This window comes from Lepus europaeus, chromosome 19 (assembly GCF_033115175.1).
Source record: "Lepus europaeus isolate LE1 chromosome 19, mLepTim1.pri, whole genome shotgun sequence".
Classification (NCBI taxonomy): domain Eukaryota; kingdom Metazoa; phylum Chordata; class Mammalia; order Lagomorpha; family Leporidae; genus Lepus; species Lepus europaeus.
The window spans coordinates 71,000,904-71,024,887 of record NC_084845.1 but is presented as its reverse complement, the minus strand read 5'-3'; the positions used below and the strand labels follow the sequence as shown (position 1 = coordinate 71,024,887).

The window sequence follows — 23,984 nt, the reverse complement described above, 5'->3', positions numbered from 1 at the left end:
GGTCTCGGGACAGCGGGGAGGGGCACGCTCACAGACACTGTGCGCCCCTGCAAGGCCCAGGCCCTCCCGTCCTCACCCTCTTCTTCAGGGGACCCTGACCCCCGAGGGGGAGGTCCAGGCCTAGGGCTGCACGGGGAGGTGGTGGGGTTCCCCACTCCAGGCCTGTCGCAGCCTCTGGGGGCGGGAGGACATTGGAGGCGGGAAGGAGCCAATGTCACCTCCAGGACCAGGTTCTCCGTGGCAGCCTGGCCTGTGTGGGTCACCGCTGAAGCCAGAGGGTGAGCCTGGGCCACAGTTGGCCTGCGGCAGGAGGCTCTAGTCCATGGCAGGCGGGGAGCCCCTCCACACCGAGGACACGGCTCCCAGCGTCTCCCTCCCCAAGTCTCAGAGACGCTGTGGGACGAGGACTAGGCAGCTCTCAGTGTCTGCATTCAAGAAGCAGCCATTGAGTGCCGACTGTTTGCCAGGAGCCAGCAGCCAACCTGCCCCGGAGAGGTCTGGCGGTCAAGATGCTGGGCGGCCTGCGGTGGAGTTCAGGGGTGCGGCTCGCCCCCAGGGCCTCAACGCTCCCACAGGCACCTGGGCCTGGGTCCAGCCCTCCCATCTGCCACCAGACCCTGGACAACCCAGGCCTCAGTTTCCCCAGTGCGACCTGAGGTCATAGCACCCATCTCACCATGGCCCTGGGGGCAGGAGGGCGAGTGGTCAGCACCAGGCCTGGTTCACCCCTGGGGTCCTCGCCTCTACTGGCTGACCAAAGATGGCCACTTGTTCAGTGGCCGCCGCCCACCAGGCAGTCCGTGTCCAGCGGATGCTGTGGACACGCTCGGAGCCACTGGTCCCACAGCCCCCAAGCAGGGGCTCCACTCTCGGACCCCGGGAAAGCCAGTGATGACCGGACGCAGGTCAGCCTCCCCGGGTCCAAGGACACCCTGGTGGCGTCAGGGGACATGGGCCCTTGCCATCCTGTCGTCCCATCTTCCAGGTCAGCACAGGAGGTGGAGGTGCCCTGCCCCACTCAGAGTCCCTGGGGCTGCTGGCCACCGACATCACAACCCCTCAGCTTGGCCACCAATGGAAGCCCTGGGACCTCCTTTAACGTCCAGCCTCTGGGGGCTGCTGGCTCCATGCCGTGAGGCCCTGCTCTGGGGAGAGTCCTCCTGCCCACCCGGGCACCGCCGGGGCCTGCAAAGGACTTCAAAGGCGGCAGGTGCAATGCCTGCAGCCGGCTCAGGAGCGCCTGTGACATGGCCAGGGGCCGGTCACCGCGGACTCGGCCTCAGCCTCCCCACAGCCTGGGAGCCAGGGCCTGGCGTCCGCTACCCTTCACAGAGGAGGACACTGAGGGTCCGAGGGGCAGCCAGGATGGGGCCGGGACCTGAAGCCCCCCTCCCCACTGAGACCAAGGAGCAGATCAGCCGCCAGCATGGAGCTGAGTTCGGGTACTGAGCCCCAGACTCAACTCTGGGCTGGGCCGGGGGCGGGGGGCAGGCCTGGGGGAGGGGTCGGGTGCACACGCTGAACCAGGCGCTTGAACGTGACTGAGACGCGATGTTTACGGCGTGCACGTTCTGTCACCCCTTCCTAAAAGCGACAAGAACGAGGGCAGAGAAGCCCGGGCGGTCCTTCAGGTCCACAGAGTGCGGTCCACTTGCCAAGGGACACCCTGCAGACCCAGCTGAGTGGCGGACCCCAGGCAGCCCAGTCGGCAACGCTCCTCGCCCGCCCAGGACAGACACCACCAGTCGACTGCTCGCGCCAAGCCAAGCTCAGCCTCGGACCCTTCTCAGACTCCCGGCAGCTGCTGCCAACGCCAAGCGCTGATCTCTCACGGACGATTGGACGCCAGGTGGGGCCACGTGACAAGCGGGTCACGGAGACTGGCGCTTAGTCCTCCCGTGGTTACTCCATGGGTCACCAGGCGGCCGGGCCTCCCGCTGGGCAAGTGACCTAGGGGAGACCCTGAGTCAGGGAGGAGGCGGCCTGCAGAGCAGCCAGCCGCTGCCCCAACCACCCAGGCTCCATGGCCCTGGAGGTGCAGCTGTGTCCCTGTCCACCTGTCCGGGGCCTCCATGCTGCACAAACACCCACACGTGGTCCGGGTCCTTCCCTCCCTGTGCCCGTCCACTGTCAGCCCTAGGCCCACACCAGAGGAGTTCAAAGGTAGACAGAGACGTGGCCAGTGCAGCAGGGACGCCGGCCCCGACAGCGCAAAAGCCCCTGACCGTGGCTACACACGTGGACCCCGGACTGAACTCCATGGCAAGCTGCCTTGCAGCCTGGGCCACGTGACGGGGTTTTGACCAATGTGGGGGGAGGGTTGGAGCGAGTGCCACAGCTGACTCCCAAGGGACAGCTGTCCCTGTCCCATAGGCACGGGGACTGGGTCACACCTGAGACGCAGCTGCTCTACAGGGCAGGGGCCGGGGGTGGCGGGGGCTCAGGCTTCTCCTGGTTCAGCCAGTGTCCCTCTCCTGGGAGCACAGCCAGGACAATGCCAAGCCCGCCGCTCCCTGATGTGCCCACATCCACCTGTGACGCTCGGCACATGGGTGACACCACGCATCCACTCCCAGTGCCACCTTCCTGCCCCTAAAGGCAACCTGTCCCGGGAACTGTCGGTGTCCTGCTGTCACCCAGCCCCTGTTCTAGAAGCTTCACACCAGGGACTCAGACCAGGTGCGTGCCCTCGTGTCTGCCCCTTCCCCTCGGCGAGACGAGCACAGGGCTTGCGTGTGCAGTGTGGGGCTGACCCTAACCGGCCACGGAGTGTGGCCTGGCTGTGTCCTCTCTCACCAGGAGCTGTAGATGGAACTGGGGGCCCCTGGACTCCCGTGGTGACCGCGTTTGGGGACAGAGCCTCGGAGCCGGAACCTGAGGTTGAGCGAGGTCGCAGGTGGGACCTGAGGGCCCCGGGCTGGTGGCCTACGAGGAGGAGGCGGCTTCCCTGTCCCAGGACAGCCACGTGTGGACAGCAGGTGGCACGTGGGGTGAGGCCCCGAGCAGGGCCCAGCCGGGCTGCTGCCACATCCCAGGCGTGCGGGCTTCCAGACCGAAAAGTACAAGCCTGCTGCACAAACCGCGTAGTCCGTGCGTGGTGTTCGACACGGCAGCCAGGGCCAAGACACCGGGCACGGGGAAGGCGTGCTGCCGGCAGAGGACAGCGAGGGCCCGAGGCATTGGTGGGGTCCCTGCCCCATCCGAGGCACTCCGTGCTGGCCAGCCGCGGGTCTCCCCGGCACTGACCACCTGTCCCGGTCCAGGTTGTTGCCGGGAACACAGAAAGGCGAGCGCGTGCCGAGCAAGCTGCCAGGCCCGGCCTGAGCTGGCCCTCAGACCCCACGCCCAGGAAGTCCGCAGCCCCCGTCGGGAGCCCCCAGCTGTCTGCCCTGACGCTCAGGGCTCCCTTCTTTGGCACCCAGCTGCCCCAGCTCAGGGTGGTGAGGAGCAGAACCTTCCAGAAACGTCCCTGCCACTGCTTCTGCTGTGGGTCCGGCTGCACAGAGCAGCGCAGCCTCCACTGCCGGGAACCGGATGGAACGGAGCCTGCATGGCCACAGGGCTCTGGGAGACAGGTGCACGGAGACCCTGGCAGTGGGCCTGGCTCACAGCGGCCACTTGGCTGACCAGCTCGGGAGGGAGGTTCAGGGCCAGGGCACCCAGCACCCCCCGAAAGATCCATGGCTGGGCCACACTGCTCCACGGCGACACCCACCTTGGGCAACCACGCTCAGGGTGATGCGTGGGAACCCTGGGCAGGGGGCTGGAGGGAGGGCCCCAGCAACAGCAACGGGTGGCAGCTGAGACCCCTGACGCACGTGGTGCCAGCTCGTGCCACCACAGCACGTCACGGGGAGCACAGCCACCTGTGCGGACGACCAGGGCACCGGCTCCTGCCACGCTGTCCTGACTCCCTAGGGAAATGGGAGGTGAGACTTCGCACCAGGAAGCTGAGGCCCGGCCAAGCAAAGCCTCCTTCCTGGGTGGCCGAGCAGGGAGGCCCCACTCACGGACGGCACAGAAGGCAGCCAGGGCTCAGGGCCACCCGGACCCCAGGCCCCCGCCTCTGCGGGCTCTGCATAGGCAGCGTCTGTCCCCAGCCGACCTCCAGGGAAAAGGCTGGCGGGGCCCTGTGACCCCCAGGCGCCTCCCTGTGAGCCCCAGGTGGACGGATGGGGAGCCCACCAGCGGCTTGTTGGCGGTGACGGGTCAGGCGCGGCTGCAGGCGCTCCAGCCAGTAGACGGCAGGTGGCCAGTGGACGGGTGTGGTCACACTCGGGCTGGGGCTGCTGGCTCCCACAGGATGAGGCCGAGCAGTGAGCAGAAGCCACAGCGGCATCTCTGTGCCGAGAAGTCCCCCAGGGCCCTGTGCAGCCGGCTGGTGGCGCAGGGCAACCTGCCCCACAGACGCCATGGCCAACACAGCAACACAGGTGCTTGCAACACCGGAGGGCCCTGGGGAGGCCAGGGCACACCGAGCGGTCCTCCAGGCGGGCCCGCCCAGCTGTGCCTGGAGGCGGAGTCCTCTGCTCGTCTTACCTGACGGACAGACGTGAAAACCATGGCTGAGACGAAGGCTTGCGTGAGGTCACACAGTATAGGTGGGCCGGGCTGGCAGCCCACAACCCCACACGGCACAGGTGGGCCGGGCTGGCAGCCCACAACCCCACACAGCACAAGTGGGCCGGGCTGGCAGCCCACAACCCCACACGGCACAGGTGGGCTGGGCTGGCAGCCCACGAGCCCGCACGACCCTGCACGGCACAGGTGGGCCGGGCTGGCAACCCATGATCTATACCTGCTCGGGTGTGTCCATCTTTGTTAGCAAACCAACTTCTCCCTCCCCCATTCCCGCACCTGCCGGGTGCCAAGAAGGCAAGTAAATAAAAACAGTACCGTAGGTTAGAGCCCGACGCAGGGGGCAGAGTCAGGGCCTGGCGGCCACAGAAAGGAGGCACCCAGTCCCTCTGGGAGGCGGGGCGAGCTCAGAGAGGTGCGTCTGAATCGGACTCGCAGAGCTGGGAGGAAGAGTGTTCCGAGGAGCGAGGAGCGAGGAGCGGCAGGTGCAAAGGCGGCGGCCCGGGGCGTGTGTGGATGGCCGGGGTGGGTGTGGCAGCGCAGGCCGCTGGCCAGAGGCTGGCGGGACATGAGGCCAGACTCTGGGGAACGGGAGGCCGTGCAGGGCAGCCTGGCCTTTCTCCGAGGAACCTGACCAATGGAGAGGGCGGCTTGCTGTTCCTTCAGCCTCCGCCCGGCCGGTCTGTCCACTGCGGAGACGGCGGCAGAGGCAGGATGGTGGGCGGCTACGGGCTGTCCCGGAGGAGGGCGTCACGGGGCAGGCATCGGGCGCCCGTCTCCCTGTTAGCTCCTCCTGGCGCGGTGAGGACAGCGGCCCTCTGTACACCCAGACCCCTGAGACCGGCCTTGTCAACCGTGAGCAGGGCAGGTCGTGGACTCGAGGGGGCCTGTGGCTAACACCCTGGCCCTTCCCGAGGCCTCCTGGTCCCCCGCTCCGGGGACTTTGCGGCCAAGAACCCTCACAGCTGCCTCTGTCCCCCCAGACGATGCAGCCGCACCTGTCAGCCCAGCGGACACGCACCATGCAGCAGGCGTCACGGGCGAGGGGGAGGGGGTTTGGAAATGGCTCCCGAGGCCCAGCATCGCATCGCTCGGGGGACATGCGTGTCAGTCTCCGTCTCAGGGCCTCCTGCACCCGGAGGTTTCACCGTGGCTGCGGCTTCGCCCAGGACGGCGGAGGGGGCCGATCTGGTCTCCACAGCCCACCGTGGCAGACGGTGACAGGGGATTCACACGCACCCCCCGAGCTCCCAGCACCCCATCGGCCGCACTGCGGTTTGGAGCCGATTACACAGTTAAGAGGAGGAAGCTGACGACGACACGCAGAGGGGGCGCTGGGGAGAAGCAGGTCTCCCAGGGACGCGGGCAAGAGCCACAGTCACCCCCCACATCACGACCACTCCAGCCCTCACGGAAACACGGATGCGAGTCTCGCTCCACGCCAATCAGCTCAGCTAATACAGGAAGCCACGAGCACCGGGGGTTCAGATTCGCGTTCGGGTGTGGTGCTACTTTTTAGGTGGGATCATGACCCTGGGGCCGCAGAGCTGTTAGGACAGGAGCTACACTTGTCCCGCAGAGGCTGCAAGGTGATGTGGGGCTTTGCTGGGGAGAGTGGGCCTGGGTTCCCGAGGGTTCACCCCGGCGGGGCTCCGTCTCCGCCACCTGCCACACCTGGCTCCCAGGTGTCTGTGTAGGGGCTGGCATGAGGACCTCACGGGGAGGGTCACTTCCCACCGCACAGGAGGCTGTGCACCCAGGAAGCAGAGGAGGTGGGCAGGTGGGTGAGCAGCTGGCTGCTCCTCCTTGGACACCCCGCGCCACGCATCAGCTGGGCAGGGGGCCCCTGGCCTTGCTCGGGTTCCAATTTCCTTTTGCGCCAGGAAGATTCCCACTCAAGGCAGCCTGGGAGGGAGGAGCAGGGTGGGGACCGCTGGCCGAGGGCTGTGTGGTTGCTGCTGTCAGAGGCCGCAGCCTGGTTGTTTCTTCTCCCACAGCCCCGGAGTCCAGCTGCAGGCAGAGCTGCAGGCCCCGTGTGGGCTGCAGGATGGGGGCCCCCACCTCTCCAGCTCCTGGGCTCCGCGTGTCCCGTGCACGGCGGCTGCAGCACCAGCCTCCCCCTCTGTTGTCACGGGGCTCCCCCAGGACCGTGTCTCCTTAATGTTTGCTTATTTTCATTTATTTGAAAGGCAGAGTGAGACAGACAGACTTTTCCATGGCTGGTTCCGGACTCCGCTCCTCCCCAGCCCTGAAGCGCAGGGCCCCTCCTCGGGGGACTGCGGCCCGAGGGGCACAGCGGGGACTCCCCCACCCCCAGCATGAGGAGCTGATGGGCTTTCAGGCCTTAGCCGGCATCAGAGGGCGCCTCTGGCCACAGCCACGAAAGCCACGGTCACATAGGCTGAGGGAGGGTCAGGCCAGTTCTACGTCTGGGGCCAGCGTGGCCCTGCCCCTGAGAGAGGCCCCCAGGGTCTACCACGTGCCCCAGGGTGTACCACGTGAGGGAGCCCCCCCAGGGTCTACCACATACCCTGCCCCGGCCCCCACCGGTGTGCTCCTGGTGCCCGCTGCGTCAGCGGCCACAGAGCAGAACCGGGCACCTCCTGTCCCCAAGGAGCTCACGGGCAGAGAGCTCACGGGACACAAATGTTTGCCAAAGGCCCAACTTGTACACGACCCCCAGAGAAGGCACCGAGCAGCCCTGAACACACAGCTGGATGCTGTTCACCTTTGGGGAGGTGGAGACCACAGCCGCGGTGAGACCCCGCCCCACACCCACTCACAGGTGATCAGCCGACAGTGCGCAAGAACCGGGACCCACGCCACGGCCGCTGGCTCCGCAGCCCAGCATCCCACTCCTGAAGGAACCGAAGACGCCCGTCCACGTGGATATCCACACACGGACGCTCACGCCAGCATCATCCCCTCCTGGATGTGTGCCCAAAAACAAGCTGTGGGGGTATTGTGGTGCAGCAGGTAAGGCCGCCGCCAGCAACGCCGGCATCCCCCATGGGCGCAGGTTCGAGTCCTGGCTGCTGCACTTCAGATCCAGCTCCCTGCTGTGGCCTGGGAAAGCAGTGGGAGACGCCCGAGCGCCTGGGCCCCTGCACCTGCGTGGGAGACCCGGGATAAGCTCCTGGCTTTGGCCTGGCCCAGCCCTGGCTGTTGCAGCCGTTTAGGGAGTGAACCAGGGGATGGAAGACCTCTCTTTCTCTGTAACTCTGCCTTTTAAATAAATAAAATAAGTGTTAAGAAAAAAGAAACAGGGGAAAGCCGAGCCCTGCCGGCATCGGAGTCGCTGGATCCAGCTGTGTCTGCGGCCGACCCAGGGAGCGAGGTCCAAGGAGGCACCTGTTAGATGTGACTGACGCCGCACAGCCACGCCCATCTATCACAGCGCAGCCACGCCCCTCACAGGGAAGCCACGCCCACCACAGCCACGCCCACCACAGTGCAGCCACGCCTGTCACCTGTGGCCATGGGCACACAGGAAGCCTCCGGTGCTCAGCGCCACCGCTCAGAGCTCGAGTGGCCGTGCACAGCGTCGCGCTCTGCTGTGAGACAATGGCTGCATGGGGGCGGCCCCTGCCCGCTTCTCCCTCCCGCCTCCAGGGTGGAAAGTGCAGTAATTTTAGGGCTCCCCAGTGCCTCTGCAGAAAGGGGCCCAGGGCAGAGCCTGGAGGTGCCTGACAGCAGGGGGTGCTCCTCCCACGCCGGAGCCCTGGGCCCCGGCACCTGCTGTGAGACGCAGGTACAGTGCACGGGGCACACGCGGCACCAGGTGAGGGTGAGGATGGGGCTCGAACCCCGAGACCAGACGCAGGGAGCTCCGGAGTAGGCGGGGCTGAACGCTGTCCCCACCCCCAGCCACTCCACCTGCAGCCGGGAGGCGTCTGTTGATGGGGTCTTGGCAGATGCGTGGATTAACCACCGGCGGGGGTGGGGCTAGATCTAATGACCCGTGCCCTCACAGGCGGCAGAGACCAGGGGACGGGCCACAGCAAGGCCAGCTGGGGCAACCGGGAGGAGAGGAGGGGTCCTGCCCTGGAGCCCCTTCCCACGGACCCTGATTTGGGCTTCTGGTCTCCAGAGAGAGCACGAGCCACCTCGGCCTCGGCCACCTCCTCCGTGTCGCTCTGTCCAGGGCTGCAGGATGGGCAGGCAGGGTCAGGAGCACCCCTGGTGGCCGGGGCTGTAGTGTGTCGGGCCTGATGCTCCGCCTTCAACAACCATCGCAGGTGCCGCGTCCATGAGCTCCCGGCACTGCCACCTGGAGCGGTCACCCCTTGGAAACCAAACCCACCGCACGTGGCTTCAGTCACCCTGGACTCTCCCTCCTGCGGCCACGCTCTTCCCGAGGGCCTCTCACCCGGGACTCCTGGGAGTGCGTTCTCGCGGGGCTGAGGAGACCCCGTGGCCTCTCAGGGACCCTCTAGCCCATGCCACTGACCACACGCGCCACCTGGCCAAGAGGAAGGAACCAGAGTCGGGGGAGAGGGTGCGGGTGGGATCCACGCCAGGCTGGCATCAAACAGACCAGCCAGGAGCACCGGGCGCACTGCTCCCCTCGAGTGCGAGAACTGAGCTCGGTGACCGCCCAAGGCCGTCGAGGCCTCCCCCGCCTGCTCCAGCACCATCGTTACAAGCAAAGCTAGCACAGCGTCCCCCCACCCCACCGCCACGGGGGCCCTGGAGGCCAGGGGACCTGGGCCGTGTCCCACACAGAGCCAGGTGGGGGTGTGCAGACGGCTAAGCCGCCCCCCGGCATGCCTGCATCCCTTACCCAAGTGCTCGTTCGAGTCCTAACCGCTCGGCTCCCGATCCAGCTCCCTGCTAGTGAGTCCAGGATACGGCGGATGACGGCCCAAGTGCTGGGGCTCCTGCCACTCGTAGGGGAGACCAGCACGGAGTTCCTGGCTCCTGGCTTCAGTCGGGCCCAGCCCTGGCTGTTGAAGCCATTTGAGTGAGCCAGCAGATGAAAGACCTCTCTCTCTCTTCCTCTCTCCTGCCTCCTCTCCTTCTCTCTCCCTTTCCAATAAATAACAACCTCTGTGTACGTAAACTTTTCACATAGATAACAACCTTAGCATGTATATTATATATAAAATAGATACAAACTTCGGGAAGGCACAGGACAGACAGAGGGCGTGCAGGAAGAAGCACCTGCTGACCGCCCCGTGGGTTGGGCACAGCGGGGCACGAAGTCTGGGCTCTGGGACCTACAGGCATGAGCAGGAGTGCACGTGTCCAAGGGTGCTGAGTAATCGGTGCCCAGCGATTTGTGCTGAGGCTCTGGCGATGGCCACAGTGACCAGCGACACTGGTGTGTGGGCCTGAGCTGGCAGCCTGACCACACCCTCCCCCTGTGACCCGCAGGCACACACTGCCACCCACCCCCCCACCAAGCTGAAGCCTCTCGCTCATGGCCAGAGAGCAAACAGCTGAACTGCTTCCCGGGAGTGGAGGGGCCAGGAACGGACTCCAGCCCGGGAGAGGCTGGGGGTTGGATCGGGGGAGAAGCCCTGGGGCACCGGGGTCTCCCCTGGGGCCTTTTCAGTGCCAGCAGCTTCCCTTGGGAAGACCCCATCCCACGGGCCCGGGGAATCCCAGACCCCCAGGCCCGGGTCTGCCGCACATGGCCGCCTGCCTCTCGTCCCAGGTGCCTCCCGAGGCCGGGTGGAAGCTGCCCTGGGATGAGGCAAAGAGGCCTCGCGCCCCAGCTGACCGGCGGGCAGCTGCACATGAGGTCAGTCCAGACCCACGGCGAGGGCGAGGACCAGGACCAGGATGTGGGGGCAGGAGCTGGCTCCCCAGGGCCCCGACACCTGCCAGCCCAAAGGTGCCTCCGAGACACCAAATATGCACCCAACGTCAAGACTGGATCATGGACTGGGGCTGTGGCACAGCGGGTTAACCCGCCACCTGCAACACTGGCATCCTACATGGGGCTGGTTTGAGACCTGGCTGCTCCACTTCCAATCCAGCTCCCTGCTAACGCACTGGGGAAAGCAGTAGAAGATGGCCCAAGTCCCTGGGTCCCTGTGGTCATGCCGGGGACTCAGGGAACTCTGGACTCCTGGCTTTGGCCTGGCACAGCCCAGGCCATTGCAGCCATCGGGGAGTGAACCACCTGATGGAAGATCTCTCACTCTTGGAAACAAACAAACAAACTGGACTTCTGGGACTCCGAGGCACAGCCCTGGGGGCAGGCCTCGGGCCCGTCACCGCCAGCATTCCCGCGCCCGTCCCCAGGCCGCGGCAGGACAGATGGGCCCGCGCTCCGGTGGAGGCAGGAAGCTGCAGGGCCTGGGAGCTGAGCAGCCACCAGACAGGGCCAGGAGGGAGGCACCGTCCCCAGCCCGAGTGACCTGCAGCTGCCTGAACAAATGGCCTCAACCTTACTGGTTTAAAACGCACATTTATTCTCCTGGACACCAGAGGTCAGAGAGCAAACCGAGCCTCCCTGGGCTGACGGCTGGGCGCGGCAGGCCAGCTCCCGGAGGCTCCTGGCAGTTCCTGGCCTTCCCCGTGCTCTCTCGCCCCTCCTCCACCTGCAACTCCACAGCGGAGCCTCTGCTGTGCCGTCTCCCCCCTGCCGTGGGACCCTGGGACGATTCTGGGCCCCACAAGCAATCCTTAACCCCACAGGGAAAGCCCCCTCTGCCCACGAGGCGCCAGGGCTCAGGACCTGGTCTGTGGGGGTCGTCATCCAGTCTGCTCGGGAGAAACTCAACAACACGGCCATCAGTCACGACCCCGCTTCCTAGAGCCGCAAACAGGCGGCGTCCACAGCCTCCCACGAGGTGCCCTGGGGACGCGGCTGGTCCATCACCCATGTGTTCCGTGGGTTGGGGGCAGTGGAGGCGCCGGGGACCTGGGCCCCTGCATGGTCAGCCAAGCACCACGGACGTGAGCATGCAGGTCTGCTGCGAGTACCATCACCCACAGGGCCACCTCCACGCGCTCCCGCCACCTGCCCACACCAGGCACAGCCGGCCTCTCCAGCGCTGTTCCTGGCCACCCCAGCCCGATGCCCCAAGCACAGGGGATCACCCCAGGCACACGGTTGACTCTGAGCTCCTGGCTGTGGGCCTGGTGCCGTGGGCGGAGCTGTGGAGGCCACACAGGGATCCAGCACCTGCTACTGGCGACCGCCCACCCACACCGGGCTAAGCCACCAGGAGCCCAGCTCGCCGGGCCCAGGAGCGCCCACCTGGCACCCTGGGACATCTGTGAGCCCAAGAAGGAGAAGGCCCGGCGAGCTCTGGGGAGGACTGGGGCGTGGTGTGGCGTGGGCACCTCCTTCTCGGTCCCTTGTGAACTCGGTCACAACACCAGGGCCACCTCCTGGTCCCCGGTACTCAAGGAAGGGATGCGGCTCCCTGGGGAAGCGGGCCTCAGCGGTCATGGTTCCCTCGCCCACAGAACAGCGATGGAGCAGACGCCGCGGGCCCAGGGGCAGACGCAGCCCCAGCCCCGTGGGGCTCCTGTTCCCGCAGACAGAGCCCACCCTCCTCCGCCTCTCCTCCCAGCAACAGGTCTGTGGGCGGCATCATGGCCAGGCGGGGGTCTCCTCACCAGACCCCTGTGGGGCCCCAGAGGCACCCTGGCTTCCTGCACCCTCGGCACACATGACGAGGGGTCACAGCACCAGACTCCTCCCCAACCTGGAGCCGGCAGAGCAGGGGGCAAAGCGGCCACAACGGACCCCCTCTCCCAGTCAGACCCCGGGGGCATCCATGCCCCTGTCTGGGCTGGGAGCTCTGGCGCCAGCATTCGCAGTGTGGCCACCACACAGGCCAGGTGCTCTCTGAGCCTGCTCTACGGCCAGCCGGGCAACCTGGGCACCTTCTGGATGAGAGCCGGGCCCGGGAAGACTGTGCGTGCCTGGCCAGCACAGAGCAGGGACAAGCTGCCAGGAGACTGGGGTCGGCGAGTTGCCCGGGCAGCTGGGCGCTGGCGGGGGGCTGCGGGGGGTGGGGAGCCGAGTGTCCGACGTGTGGCTCTAGCAAAGCAGGAGCCCCCCAGGGCTGCGGCTGCACCTGCTCCCACCTCCCAGGACCACCTTCCCTCACCCACCCCTGCCCTGCCCGGGACCACCTTCCCTCACCCACCCCTGCCCCATGTCTCCTCGGCCAGGTGGCCGGCCTGGGGATCCCGATGACAGCACCAGCGTCTGGAGCTTGGGGGAGGAGACACAGGTTCTTGGGTTCCCCCCACCCCTGCAGAGTCTGGGGGCAAGGCGGCTACTGCCTTCCCACAAGCTCTGCGGGCCTCATGAATCACGTGGAGATCTCCAGGACTCGGACCCCAGCCCTGGGGAGGACCCCGGCTCTCGCTGCCCTGGCTACGGGACACAGGTTGGTCGTCAGCAGCTCTGCTCTCAGGACGAGAGCTCCAGGCCCGCCGCACCCCCGCCGGAAGGCGCAGGGCCAACCCCACTCAGCCACTCCCGCTGGGCTGCTCCGACAAGGTCACAGCTCACCGCTGCATGGCTTGCCCAGCCCCCCACACCCAATGTCCAGGCCAGCACAGTGGCAGAGTCCGCCTGGGGCCGGTCTGCCCAGGGCTGGCCACTCTGCAGCCCCACGTGGCCGCGGCACTCATGCTCCAGTGGCGGGGGCCCTGAGGCCGTGTGCCCACAGCCACTCAGCTGCCGGCTTCCCGAGGACGGCGGCCTCGGTTCCAGCCTGGCTTTTTTTTTTCTTTTCTTTCTTTCTTTCTTTTTTTTTTTTTTTTTTTTTTGTGCCGTGTTCTAAACCCATTGAGAAAACGCAGGAAACACAGCTCCAGTCTGCAGCTCGGAACGGAGGCCTGGCCTCACGTTGCCACAGGACACAGCGCCGCCTCCCGGGGGTGACTCCAGGGAACGGGTAGGGCAGGCCACACCCGTAAGCTCAGAGAGGCACCTGTGCCTGGCGTAGTGGCTGAGACCCCTGGGGCCACACCTGCCACAGCAGGCCAGGGAGTGACAGCGGCAATGCCGTCAGCTCCAGCCACACGCTCGGCCCCACTGGTTCCTGATGGCCCAGCCTGCCGGGGGCTCACCCAGCTGGATGAGGGCCCAGGGGTCTCTGAGAAGCAGGTGCGGGGGAGGGCCCGACAGCATCTCTCTCCCAGACTCACTCTTGGTGCCAGGCTGTGCTGCTGAGCTAAAGACCCGCCCAGGAGGGGACAGAGGGCACGGAGCGGACACGGGCAGCACCTCCCACCCCTGCACGTCTCAGGGCCAGCAGGTGGGCAGTGGTGGCGGGTGTGACCACTTCAGTCGGCCAGTCCCTATCTCACTGAGGGGCTGGATGCAAAATCCTACTCCTGGGTCCTTGGAACCAGGGGTCCACGTCACTCCCTGACACCCCCAACACCCTCAGCGCCGGCCCCTCCTGGTGACCCCATCTGTGCAGAAGACGAGCCTGGGCTCGAACGCCAGCCCCTCCCGCCCCGCCCTTCTGTTCACTTGGTAAAACCTGGCCCAGGCGTCCCAGGAGGCACAGGTGCACGCGGCCACACCAAGGCTGCTGGCCAGCGCCCCATGGGGCTGGTGACTCACTAGAGGCACTCAGTCCCGAGCTGGCCCCCACCCCATCGACCACCTCCCTCCCAGGAAGCTCAGAGGGCCACAGCTGGACAAAGGGGCCGTGCGGGAACACGGCAGCGAGCGCTGGGGACATGGATCGGCCACGGCCGCCGGCGCCTCTTCCCTCGGTGGCTTCCTCCCTCCCACACGGAGCAAGCTTCACGTTCCCAGGCGCAGAACCAACGGACTCCATCTGTTCTTAAACCGCCGGGTGCCCGGGCCTAAGGGCCGCACCTTTAACTTCCTGTCTGGACAGCCCTGGGGGACACAAAGGGGCCCCGAAGCCCAGGGAGCAACTCCGCTTCTCTCTCGGCCTCTGGGGCGGCACCCACTCCACCCCCAGTGCCGCAGACACTGAGAGCAATGGGCTTCCCCCCAGGCCTTGGCCCCACCTTAGCTCTTCACTGGGGGTCCAAGGTCCCCACCAGGAGCCACAGGGGCTCCCTGTGAAACAGCACTGGGGTCCGGGGGGCTGAGCTGCCCTGAGCTGGGGGTGCAGAATCATCCAGAAAACCTGGGGGTGTCCTGGCCTCCACAGCAGGTCCCAGCTGCCCGCCCCATGCCAGGACGCTCAGGGCAGACCCCAAGGGCCCCACGTGACTGGGGCTCTCAGCTTTCCTGGCAAAGCCGTAAGGGGACTCGGTCACAGTGCAGCCCAGGAGCATCCACCTGCAGCCCTTGGCCTACCCCAGGGAAGCCTGTGCCACCTGTGCAGCCTCCCAGCCCCGAGGGCACCTACACCACCTGGCACCCACCCGCAGCCACACGGCGTCCCACAGCCACCAACCTCCCACAGCCCGGGCGGGGAAGCCACCAATCCACACAGCCCGTCTCACGTGGCACTTGTAACCCGGCTTGCTCAGAGCCAGGGGCTTCCACGGGGACCTGGGCCGCGGGCATGGGGGCGTGGACATCAGCCCTCGCTGAGCCCGCGGCCGACACCACAGCCACCTCCTCGAGCGCCATCGCGCGGCACAGACGCCCTCGCCCGCCCCAGGGCCGGGGCCACGGCCGCACGTCCTACCTGGAAGCCGCGATCTCGGCCTTCTGCTTGGCGATGGTGGCGGCGCGCTCGGCCGCCTCCACGGCCCGGTCCACCTTCTCGCGGACCTTGCTGGCGCGCAGCGGGATGAGGTTCTTGCGCTTGCCGCTCACCAGGAGGTTCTGCTTGTACTTGCCCTCCTCCTTGGTGCCGTCGGGGAAGGTCATGCAGCCGTAGCCGTGCCGCCGGTTGCTGGCCCACTCGCCCTCGTACTTGAGCCCGTCCGAGCGCTGGCTCACGCCGAAGCCGGAGCGCTTGTCGCTCTTCCACTCGCCCGCGTAGGTCTCGGTGGTGGTGGCGTCGATGTCGGCCTCCAGCACGGCCAGCTCGGCCTCCGCCTCGCCCAGGCTGATGGTGGAGTGCACGTCGCTGGCCGTGGAGCTCACGGTGCTCATGCCCGCCTCGCTGCGGAAGGAGCTCTGCTTGCTGCGCTGGCTGGCCAGGCTGCTCTTGGAGTCCGACTTGCGCAGCTTCAGCCCGCTCAGCAGTGAGCGCCGGAACAGCCCCCGCTTCTTGCTCTTGAGGCTCTCGGAGTCGCTGTGGGCCACCAGCACGAAGCCGCCGCGGGCCACGGCCGGGCTGCCGGCCACGGCCGGGGAGGCGTCCGGGTGCAGCGCGGTGCCGTTGGTGTGCTCGCTGCGCAGGGAGTTGATGGACGTCCTCAGAGGAGAGCGGATGACCGCCGCCATGCCGTAGGGGACGCTCTGCCGCACGCCGTAGCCTTGGCGCATGCCGCCGACCCACTGGCCCTGGTAGGTGCCTGGGGAGACGAGGAGAGCGGGGTGAGCGCATGGACCTCGGAGGGGGAGGGGGAGGGGAGGGGGAGGGGGAGGGGAGAGGGGAGGGGAGGAGGGGGAGGAGGGGGAGGGAGGGGAGGCGGAGGGGAGATGGGAAGGGAGGGGGAAGAGGGGGAGGGGAATGGGGGAGGAGGGGGAGGAGGGAGAGGAGGGAGAGGCTGAGGAGGGGGAAGAGGGGAAGGAGGGAGGAGAGGGGAAGGATGGGGAGGGGAAGGAGGGGGAGGGGAGGGAGGAGGGGGAGAGGGGGAGGAAGGGGGAGGGGAGGTGAGGGAATGGAAGGGGAGGAGGGGGAGGAGGAAGGGAAGGGGAGGAGGGAAGGGGAGAAGGGGAGGAGGGAAGGGGAGAAGGGGAGGAGAGAAGGGGAGAAGGGGGGAAGGGGGAGGAGGGGAGGGGAGAAGGGAAGGGGGAAGGGGGGAAGGGGAGAAGGGGGAGGAGGGGGAGGGGAGAGAGAGGAGAAGGGGAGGGGAAGTGGAGGAGGGGAGGGGAAGGGAGAAGGAGGGGAGGGGGAGGAGGGGAGGGGTGGGGGACAGGAGGGGCAGGTGCTGCCCCAGGTGTGTGTTTAGCTTAGGGCACTGCCGCCCCCCTGCCCCCACCCCCACCCCCGCCAGATTCCCTCCTCCTCTCCCAGGAGGGGCCGGGGTCTGTGGTGCAGTAGGGGCACGGGCACCCTGGGTGAGTGACCCCCAAACAGGCTGTAGGGCAGCTGCAGGCACGCGGGTGGGGGCTCGGGAGGCAGCGAGCTCCCCAAGGAAGAGTCCACAGACTACTGGGGGCGTGGTGGCGTGGGGAAGGTGCCGTGGCCCGTGACCCCTGACCCCTGGGCACCACAATCAGCAGAGCTGAGAAACCCAAGCAGCAGAGGTGGGAATGGAAGCTCGCACTCCCGGCCCCCTGGCAGCAGCCGCCAGCAGGAGTGAAGACCCCCAGCGCCCAGGGCTGGGTACGTCACTCCCCCCAGGGCAACACCTGCCAGCCACGTGACGGGAGGGCTCCCGGCACCGGCCAGCACTCGCCACCTGAGCATGACAGGCCACTCCCAGAGGCTGGGAGGCACAGACAGGGAGGAGCGAGGACGGGGAGTCGGCACTCAAAGGCCACGGAGTTTTTTGGGATGGCGGGGAACGGGCGGGCTTTGGAAGCCACAGGGATGCTGGACAGCGCCGTGGACTCACGGACACCACACACCTGCACGTGGCTGAAAAGGGCCAACCTCTCGTCACCTGCGGCTCCCCACAGCGGGGTGTAGAGGATCAACTACCAGACGTGGCTACACGTCCCCGCCCCTCCCATCACACCGCGGGTGAGCTGCTGACCCACCACGACCCTCCGCGGACCAAAGCTCACAACACCGGTCTCTGCGGCAGTGAGCGAGCCCCAGCCTGGCCCACACGAGTCACCGGCACCGAGCGCACCGAGGGACGCTCTGCCCTGCCGACTGCCAACGGCTTTGTGGGGAGAGGGTGTCTGTGGTGGCCACTGCCGACCGCCAGCCCGGGAGCTGGGCCTCACCGCTGTGCCAGCTCCACCTGCCCTGCACAGAGGGTTTACCAAATGCTGACTCAGAGCCACCGTTTCAAAGCCAGGCAATGGCACGTGAACGCTCGGCTTCTCGTGTCTCCGCAGGTGGGGTTGGCGGTGGGGCAGGGGCTGGACAGGGCACACCTCTCCAGACCGCCTCGCTGCCCCCACTCTGCTGTGCCGGCCTGGGTGGCACTTCACTGCCACGTCCTACCCCAAGCGTGGCCCACACAGAGCCCAGGCCCTGGCCTGTCCCCATCCCCTGCAGCCTCTGCCCACAACCCCCACCCCAGCTCCCCGGCCCCCTCTTCGCCAGTTCAATCCGACCCGATCCAGCCCTGCTGAAGCCCCCTCCCACATGCCGCACACACAGGCCAGCCGCCCCTGGCCACAATGGTCCTGAGGCTCCCATGCGCCAAGGGGGGGCAGTGGGTACCACGCACTGCAGCAGCTGTTTAAGAGCCGCTGGAATCAGACTGGAACCCAGGGACCAGGATCCATTGTGGGGGGGCGGGTTCCAGGAAAAGGGGGAATGTGAGGCGAGCGGGCGGGCAGGGGGTGGAGCCGAGCAAGGGAATGGGGGAGGGCGGGGCCCAGCTCCAACCGAGGTCCACCTCCAGGGTGGGGAAGGGGTGGGGCGGCCACAGTCTGCTGCAAGTCCCAGGACAGGGACGTGGGTTTGGCCCTGCAGCCACCCCAGGAGGAAGAAGCGGACTACAGCGAGGGCTGAAGGGGCAGCTGACCCCCAGACGGCTGAGGCTCAGCCCCGGGGGGCTGGGCATCGGGGCAGGTGGCCCCCAGGCGGCCGAGGCTCAGCCCCGGGGCTGGCATCGGGGCAGGTGGCCCCCCAGGCGGCCGAGGCTCAGCCCCGGGGCTGGCATCGGGGCAGGTGGCCCCCAGGCGGCTGAGGCTCAGCCCCGGGGCTGGCATCGGGGCAGGTGGCCCCCAGGCGGCCGAGGCTCAGCCCCAGGGGCTGGCATCGGGGCAGGCGGCCCCCAGGCGGCCGAGGCTCAGCCCCAGGGCTGGCATCGGGGCAGGTGGCCCCCAGGCGGCCGAGGCTCAGCCCCGGGGCTGGCATCGGGGCAGGTGGCCCCCAGGCGGCCGAGGCTCAGCCCCGGGGCTGGCATCGGGGCAGGTGGCCCTGGCTGAGCCGCTGGGTCTCAGGAGGACCTGCACACCTCCCATACTCGGTTTCCCTCCTCAGAGGACCAGGGAGGCGACGCCACTGTTTCAAACGGGCGTCAGAGCGCGTGCAGCAGGGCTGTGTTCCGGAACCTTCCTCTTTAAATAGATCATGACCCTCCTCCAGTTCTTCCTCCCTCGTTAATAATGGCTGCGTAATAGTCCGCGGCATGAATCTTTCACGAGAGTATAAATCACAGCGAACCCTGTGATGCGGGGAAGTCATTTCTCGCTGCTCGCACACAGTGCGGAGCTCCAGCCCTGGTCAGAAGCTGGCACTTGTAGAGTTTTGGATAAACTGGCATTGGAAAGAGGGCAGGAACGACGCCTCCCCCGTCGCCAGCAGCTCCACAGAGCACCACGTGTGGTCTCCAGCCGGGCTCAGAACAGCCGCATCTGCTCGATGCGGGCTGAGCTGCCAACCTCCCCCCGACCCCACCAGGACCCACAGGCAGGGTCTCTGGAGAGGTGGTGGCAGCGATGGAGCCGCTGGAGAGCCCCCCTTACACGCCCATCCTTGGAGAAGGGACCCCGGGGCGGCACACGGGGGCCACCTCTCTGGGGTCTGCAGCACCAAAAACTGGGCCCCTGCTGTTTGCACCCCATGGGCAGCGCCAGTTCACGGCAGCCCTGGAGACACACGGGATCCTCGGTCCCTGACCAGGGACCCTGGAGCCCTAGGACAGGCGGAGGGCCGGGACAGAGAGTGACAGCCAATCAGGAGCAGGGCCCTCCCTCCCGAGGACCCCTCCTGCAGAACCCCCTGGGCAAACAGCACCAGGAAACCCCACAGGGTGCTGAGGGGCAGGGCGAGCACAGGGCTGAGCGGGAGGTGCCCTCCCCCGAGTTGAGGACGAGCCACAGGGTCAGGAGGGAGACGGTGCAGAGCCCGAGCCCTGAGGACGCCGGCCCAGCCAGAGGTGGGCACACACGCAGCCCCCAACAGCCTTCTGCTCCCTGGACAGCCAAGGGTCCTGGGAGAAATCCTCAGAGGGAAGAGACAGCGACCACAACTGCACGGGGAGGGGGAGGGGGACTGCTGAGGTCCCCAGGAGGCGAGACCCCCCTGCAGAACCAGCGAGTGCCCACAGAGCAGCAGCGAGCTGGCTGAAGCCAAGGCTGCCGGCAGGGCTGGAAGACAAAGCCAAGAACCCGGAGCGCGGTGCCCCCGGTACTGAGCCGGCGCCAGGCGGTGTGGTTTCCCGACGGCACACGGGGCTCTGAGAGGCAAGGCCACACGCACCTCTTCCCCACTCGGCCACCTGCAGAGCTCGGCGCAGCCGCGGGCGCTGTCTCACCTCCCTAACAGAGGCAGGCTGACGGGGCACGCCCAGGGCAGTCTACGAGGGGCTGGTCTGCAGCCGCCCAGGTGGGTACTGCAGGGCTGGTGGCTCCACACTGTCCCCTCCCACACTCCCTGGCCGCCCGCGATCTTCCCAACCTCACCCAGGGAGCACAAGCCCCCCCGACTTGCCCACGGATCACAGTGCAACCTGTGAGTTAAGGGCTTCTGTGGGCCACTGGCCCGGTTCCACCCGACCCCAGCAGACACGGCTCCGCTGTCAGACCCATTTTAGGGATGCACACACTGAGGCACAACCTGACGCGCTAGCCCCCACGGCAGGTGTGTGTGATTTCGCAGCCCACGGAAACTCCGAGAAGGGGAAGCGACTCTGGCTCCGGTCTTGGCACCCCCGCGGGGCCCCCACTCACACGCCTGGGATGCAGAGGGACACTGGCAGGAGGGCTCACCCGGAACAGAGGCACCCAGGCAGCTCGGGGCTCCCTCGCCGCACGCAGTCTTGTCCTGGGGCAGGGGAGCGGCTGCCTCTCCCGGCTGGGCGGCTCAGGTGTGCAGGACCTGGGCGTCCGGCCGGCTTCCGGGTCCCGGCCCCTTGTACGTCCAGCCAGGCCTTGTGAGCACAGGCCCCGGACTCCTCCTCGGCTCCCCCACTCCCACCACCACTCCCGCTGGTTCTCACTGTGGGCGAGGAAGGGGGGGCAGGGGCAGGCCAGGACGGGGCAGCCCCAGCCCTGCCCTTCCCGGACCCACACTGCCTGCCCCTGTGCATTCTGGGAGCACGTTTGCGCCCAGCACGAGGGGCTCACGCCTGCCTGAGGGCGGGGTCTGAGGCGCAGGAGGCAGGGCCGGCAGGTGGCCTGCATTACTCCCCGGTGCTGCTGGTCTACACCTGAGCAGAGACAGCCCCCGGGGGCGGGCACCCCTCCAAGGAGAAGCCCCTCGGCCACAGCGGGCAGACGTGGGCAGGTCTGAGCGCAGGTCCTGCTCCCCCGGCCGCCTGGCCGTGACCCTGGGCAGAACTGCTGACCTACAAAATGCGGGTGGGAATGGTTTCCCTCAAAGTCCCAGGGCCGAGCCCAGGAATGAAGAGCCGGGTGGCCGCAGCCAGGCTGCCCAACCCTTGCTGCTGTCAGACGAGCTGCCAGGCCTCCGTCTCCCTTCCGGAAACATGGGACGATGACAGCATCTGCTTGGGGGGGGGTCACTGTGTGGCACAGACGGACCCCTGCATGCAAAGCTCGTGGCTGACGCCCGCACACAGAGTTCACCTGCCAGTTAGGGGCCTGGCGGGGGCACGGGGGTGGGGGGTTCTGGGTTGCGGCTGCCTGAAGCTGGCTGAAAGGCAGGTTCTCGAGCTCACCCTGGCCCCTCGGGGCCCCACTCAGGGAGGACGATGCCCCTCCAGGCTAGGACCATGGCTCTCGGGCAGAGCAGAGCCTCCCCCAGCACCACCTGGGGAGCTCAGCGTGTGAGCTCCTGATACCACCCAGCCAGCCCCGGACACTGCCCTGGGCTGCGGGAGGCCTGGACACCCCGGGGCTTTAGGAGCTCCCCTGGGGGCCGTTGCTGTGGCGCAGCGGGTAAAGCCGCCACATCCCATATGGGCGCCGGTTCGAGTCCCAGCTGTTCCACTTCCAATCCAGCTTTCTGCCATGGCCTGGAAAGCAGTAGAAGGTGGCCTGAGTCCTTGGGCCCCTGCACCTGCATGGGAGACCTGGAAGAAGCTCCTGGCTCCTGGCTTCAGATTGGCACAGCTCTGGCCGTTGCAGCCAATTGGAGAGTGAACCAGCGGATGGAAGACCTTTCTATCTGTCTGTCTGTCTCTCTCTCTCTCTCTCAGTTCTTGGAAATAAATAAATAGACCTTTTAGAAACAAGAACCTCGTCCTCACCTGTGCACCAGAGCCCTCACGGGGGCTGACCGAATGGCATCCCCGGTGTTGGGGGACAGCCAGGGGGTGGGGCACGGGCAGCCAGACCAGGAAGCAGCCAGGCAGCCCTGGGCTTGGGGGGGGGGGCCACGGGCTGGGTTTCGTACGGAGATTCTGAGAATCTTCCGAAATCCATGTGGTGGCGGCTGGACAGCCCCAGGAGCCACTGAATTGGACGCTTTTGTGGGGGGACCGTATGGATACATGTCAACATAGCTTGTGCGTGTGCGTGTTTGTGAGATACCAGAGCCTCTTTCCAACGGGGCTGCAGGGGCAGCTCCAGCCCGGGCCTCCCCTGCGTCTGCCCGAGGAGGGGAGTGGGGGTCCCCATCCTGCTGCTGACGGCACAGGTACACTGTCCACACCAAGACCCCGTCAATGACCACACTCCTCCGTCCCAGTGCTCCAGCCCGGGCCTTCCCTGCGTCTGCCCGAGGAGAGGAGTGGGGGTCTCCATCCTGCTGCTGACAGCACAGGTACACTGTCCACACCGAGACCCCGTCAATGACCACACTCCTCCGTCCCAGTGCTGGGGACAGCTCCAGCCCGGGCCTTCCCTGCGTCTGCCCGAGGAGGGGAGTGGGGGTCTCCATCCTGCTGCTGATGGCACAGGTACACTGTCCACACCGGGACCCCCGTCAATGACCATACTCCTCCGTCCCAGTGCTGGGGGCTCTGGCAGGATGTGGGTTTCCCAGAAAGCTTTGCTCTTCCCAAACCTCCAAAGAACACCCCAAAGTCTGCCCAGAAGGGCCGTGCAGTGGGGCAGGCCATGGCCCACGGAGCTCCTGTGCCCAAGGGGGAGAGGCAGGGGCCCCCACCTGGGCTCTGTGGACTCCGAGGGGTCCATGACAGACTCAGTGTGCTGGGAGACATCCACTAACTGCTACCTGAAACCCAGCGTTCCTTAAACTAGAGCAGGTGTCAGCGCTGTGGTCACTGTGGGAGCAACAGGTGCAGGACGGCGCACGCAGGCATCCCGCGGCACAGCCACAGTCCTGGGCCAGATGAACCCAGGCCCACCCAGCTGGACGTGAGAGGGTGGAGGTAGAGCAGGCGAAGGGCTGCGGCACCCACACCCCCACACCGGCCCCTGCGGCCCCTTGGACACTGGCGCCAGGCTCGTGCCCAGCCTGGAGCAGGAGACATCCCAGGATGCCAAGGCCACGGCCTGGAGGGATGCCCAGGGCACCCAAGGGTCAAATGCACACAACGCAGCCCCTGCTAGGGCGCACACGTGCAGACGGCAGCCTGAACGCACAGGGGAGAGGGAAGGGAGCCGTTGTGGCCCCTGACCCCTCCCACTCAGACTCCCCTCTCCCCCCATCCCACTCCGTCTCCCACCCCTTCCCTGTCTTCCAGCTCCCCCGCTCTCCTCCCCTGTCCCTGTGAGCACCTCGCGGTCACTGGCACCTGGCAGCTGACCCCTCTGAGGTCCCCAGGGGTGCGCAGCCCGGCCACACCAGCTGAGCCCTGCGGTGTGGACACAGCCCCGGGCAGGGACCCCAGGTCCCCGCTGCCGCTGCTGGCCGAGCTGCAGGTGATGAAGGCATTGCTCCCTCCAGGCCGGCTGGCAGCTGGGTGTCCCAGCTCTTCCTCCTGGCTTTTGTTTGCAGGTGAGATAAGCGCGTTGCGTTCAGGGTGCTGTGGCCGAAGACCTGGCTCTCGCTTTCTAACAGCTGGACTGGTCTGTGTACCCCAGGGGGTGAAGCGGAGGGCCTCAGGGTCTGGCCCCTTCACGCACCCCTGTGCTCCTGTGCCCTGGTGACCCGGCTCCCTCTGCTTCTCCTAAAGTCTGGGGGACCCTGGCCCTCCTCCATCCCCCCAATCTCACCTGTCTCCACTCAGATGTCACCCCCAGAAGCTTCCCTCAGGCCCCAGCCACACCCCTGCTCTCCCCGGCCCCCTCCTCGCCCCATCAGATCAGCTGGACAAGGAAGCCGGGCTGGTGGACACAGTCCCTGGCAAGTCGCAAGTCCAACAGCACCACAAGGTCCTCGGCCCTCTGCCAGCCTGTGGCCGGCACACAGAAGGTGCTCAATAGAAGGCCTATGTGG

The 23,984-nt window shown here is 67.0% G+C and overlaps 1 protein-coding gene across 1 annotated transcript in view; it reads right to left on the bottom strand.

Annotated features, from left to right (window-relative positions):
- JPH3 (junctophilin 3) overlaps positions 1–23,984 on the bottom strand; it is a 59,957-nt gene that overhangs the window by 24,898 nt on the left and 11,075 nt on the right. The window contains exon 2 of the mRNA XM_062177540.1: positions 15,180–15,957. Within this exon, the coding sequence (XP_062033524.1) occupies positions 15,180–15,957 (778 nt within the window). The remainder of the gene's footprint in view (positions 1–15,179; positions 15,958–23,984) is intronic.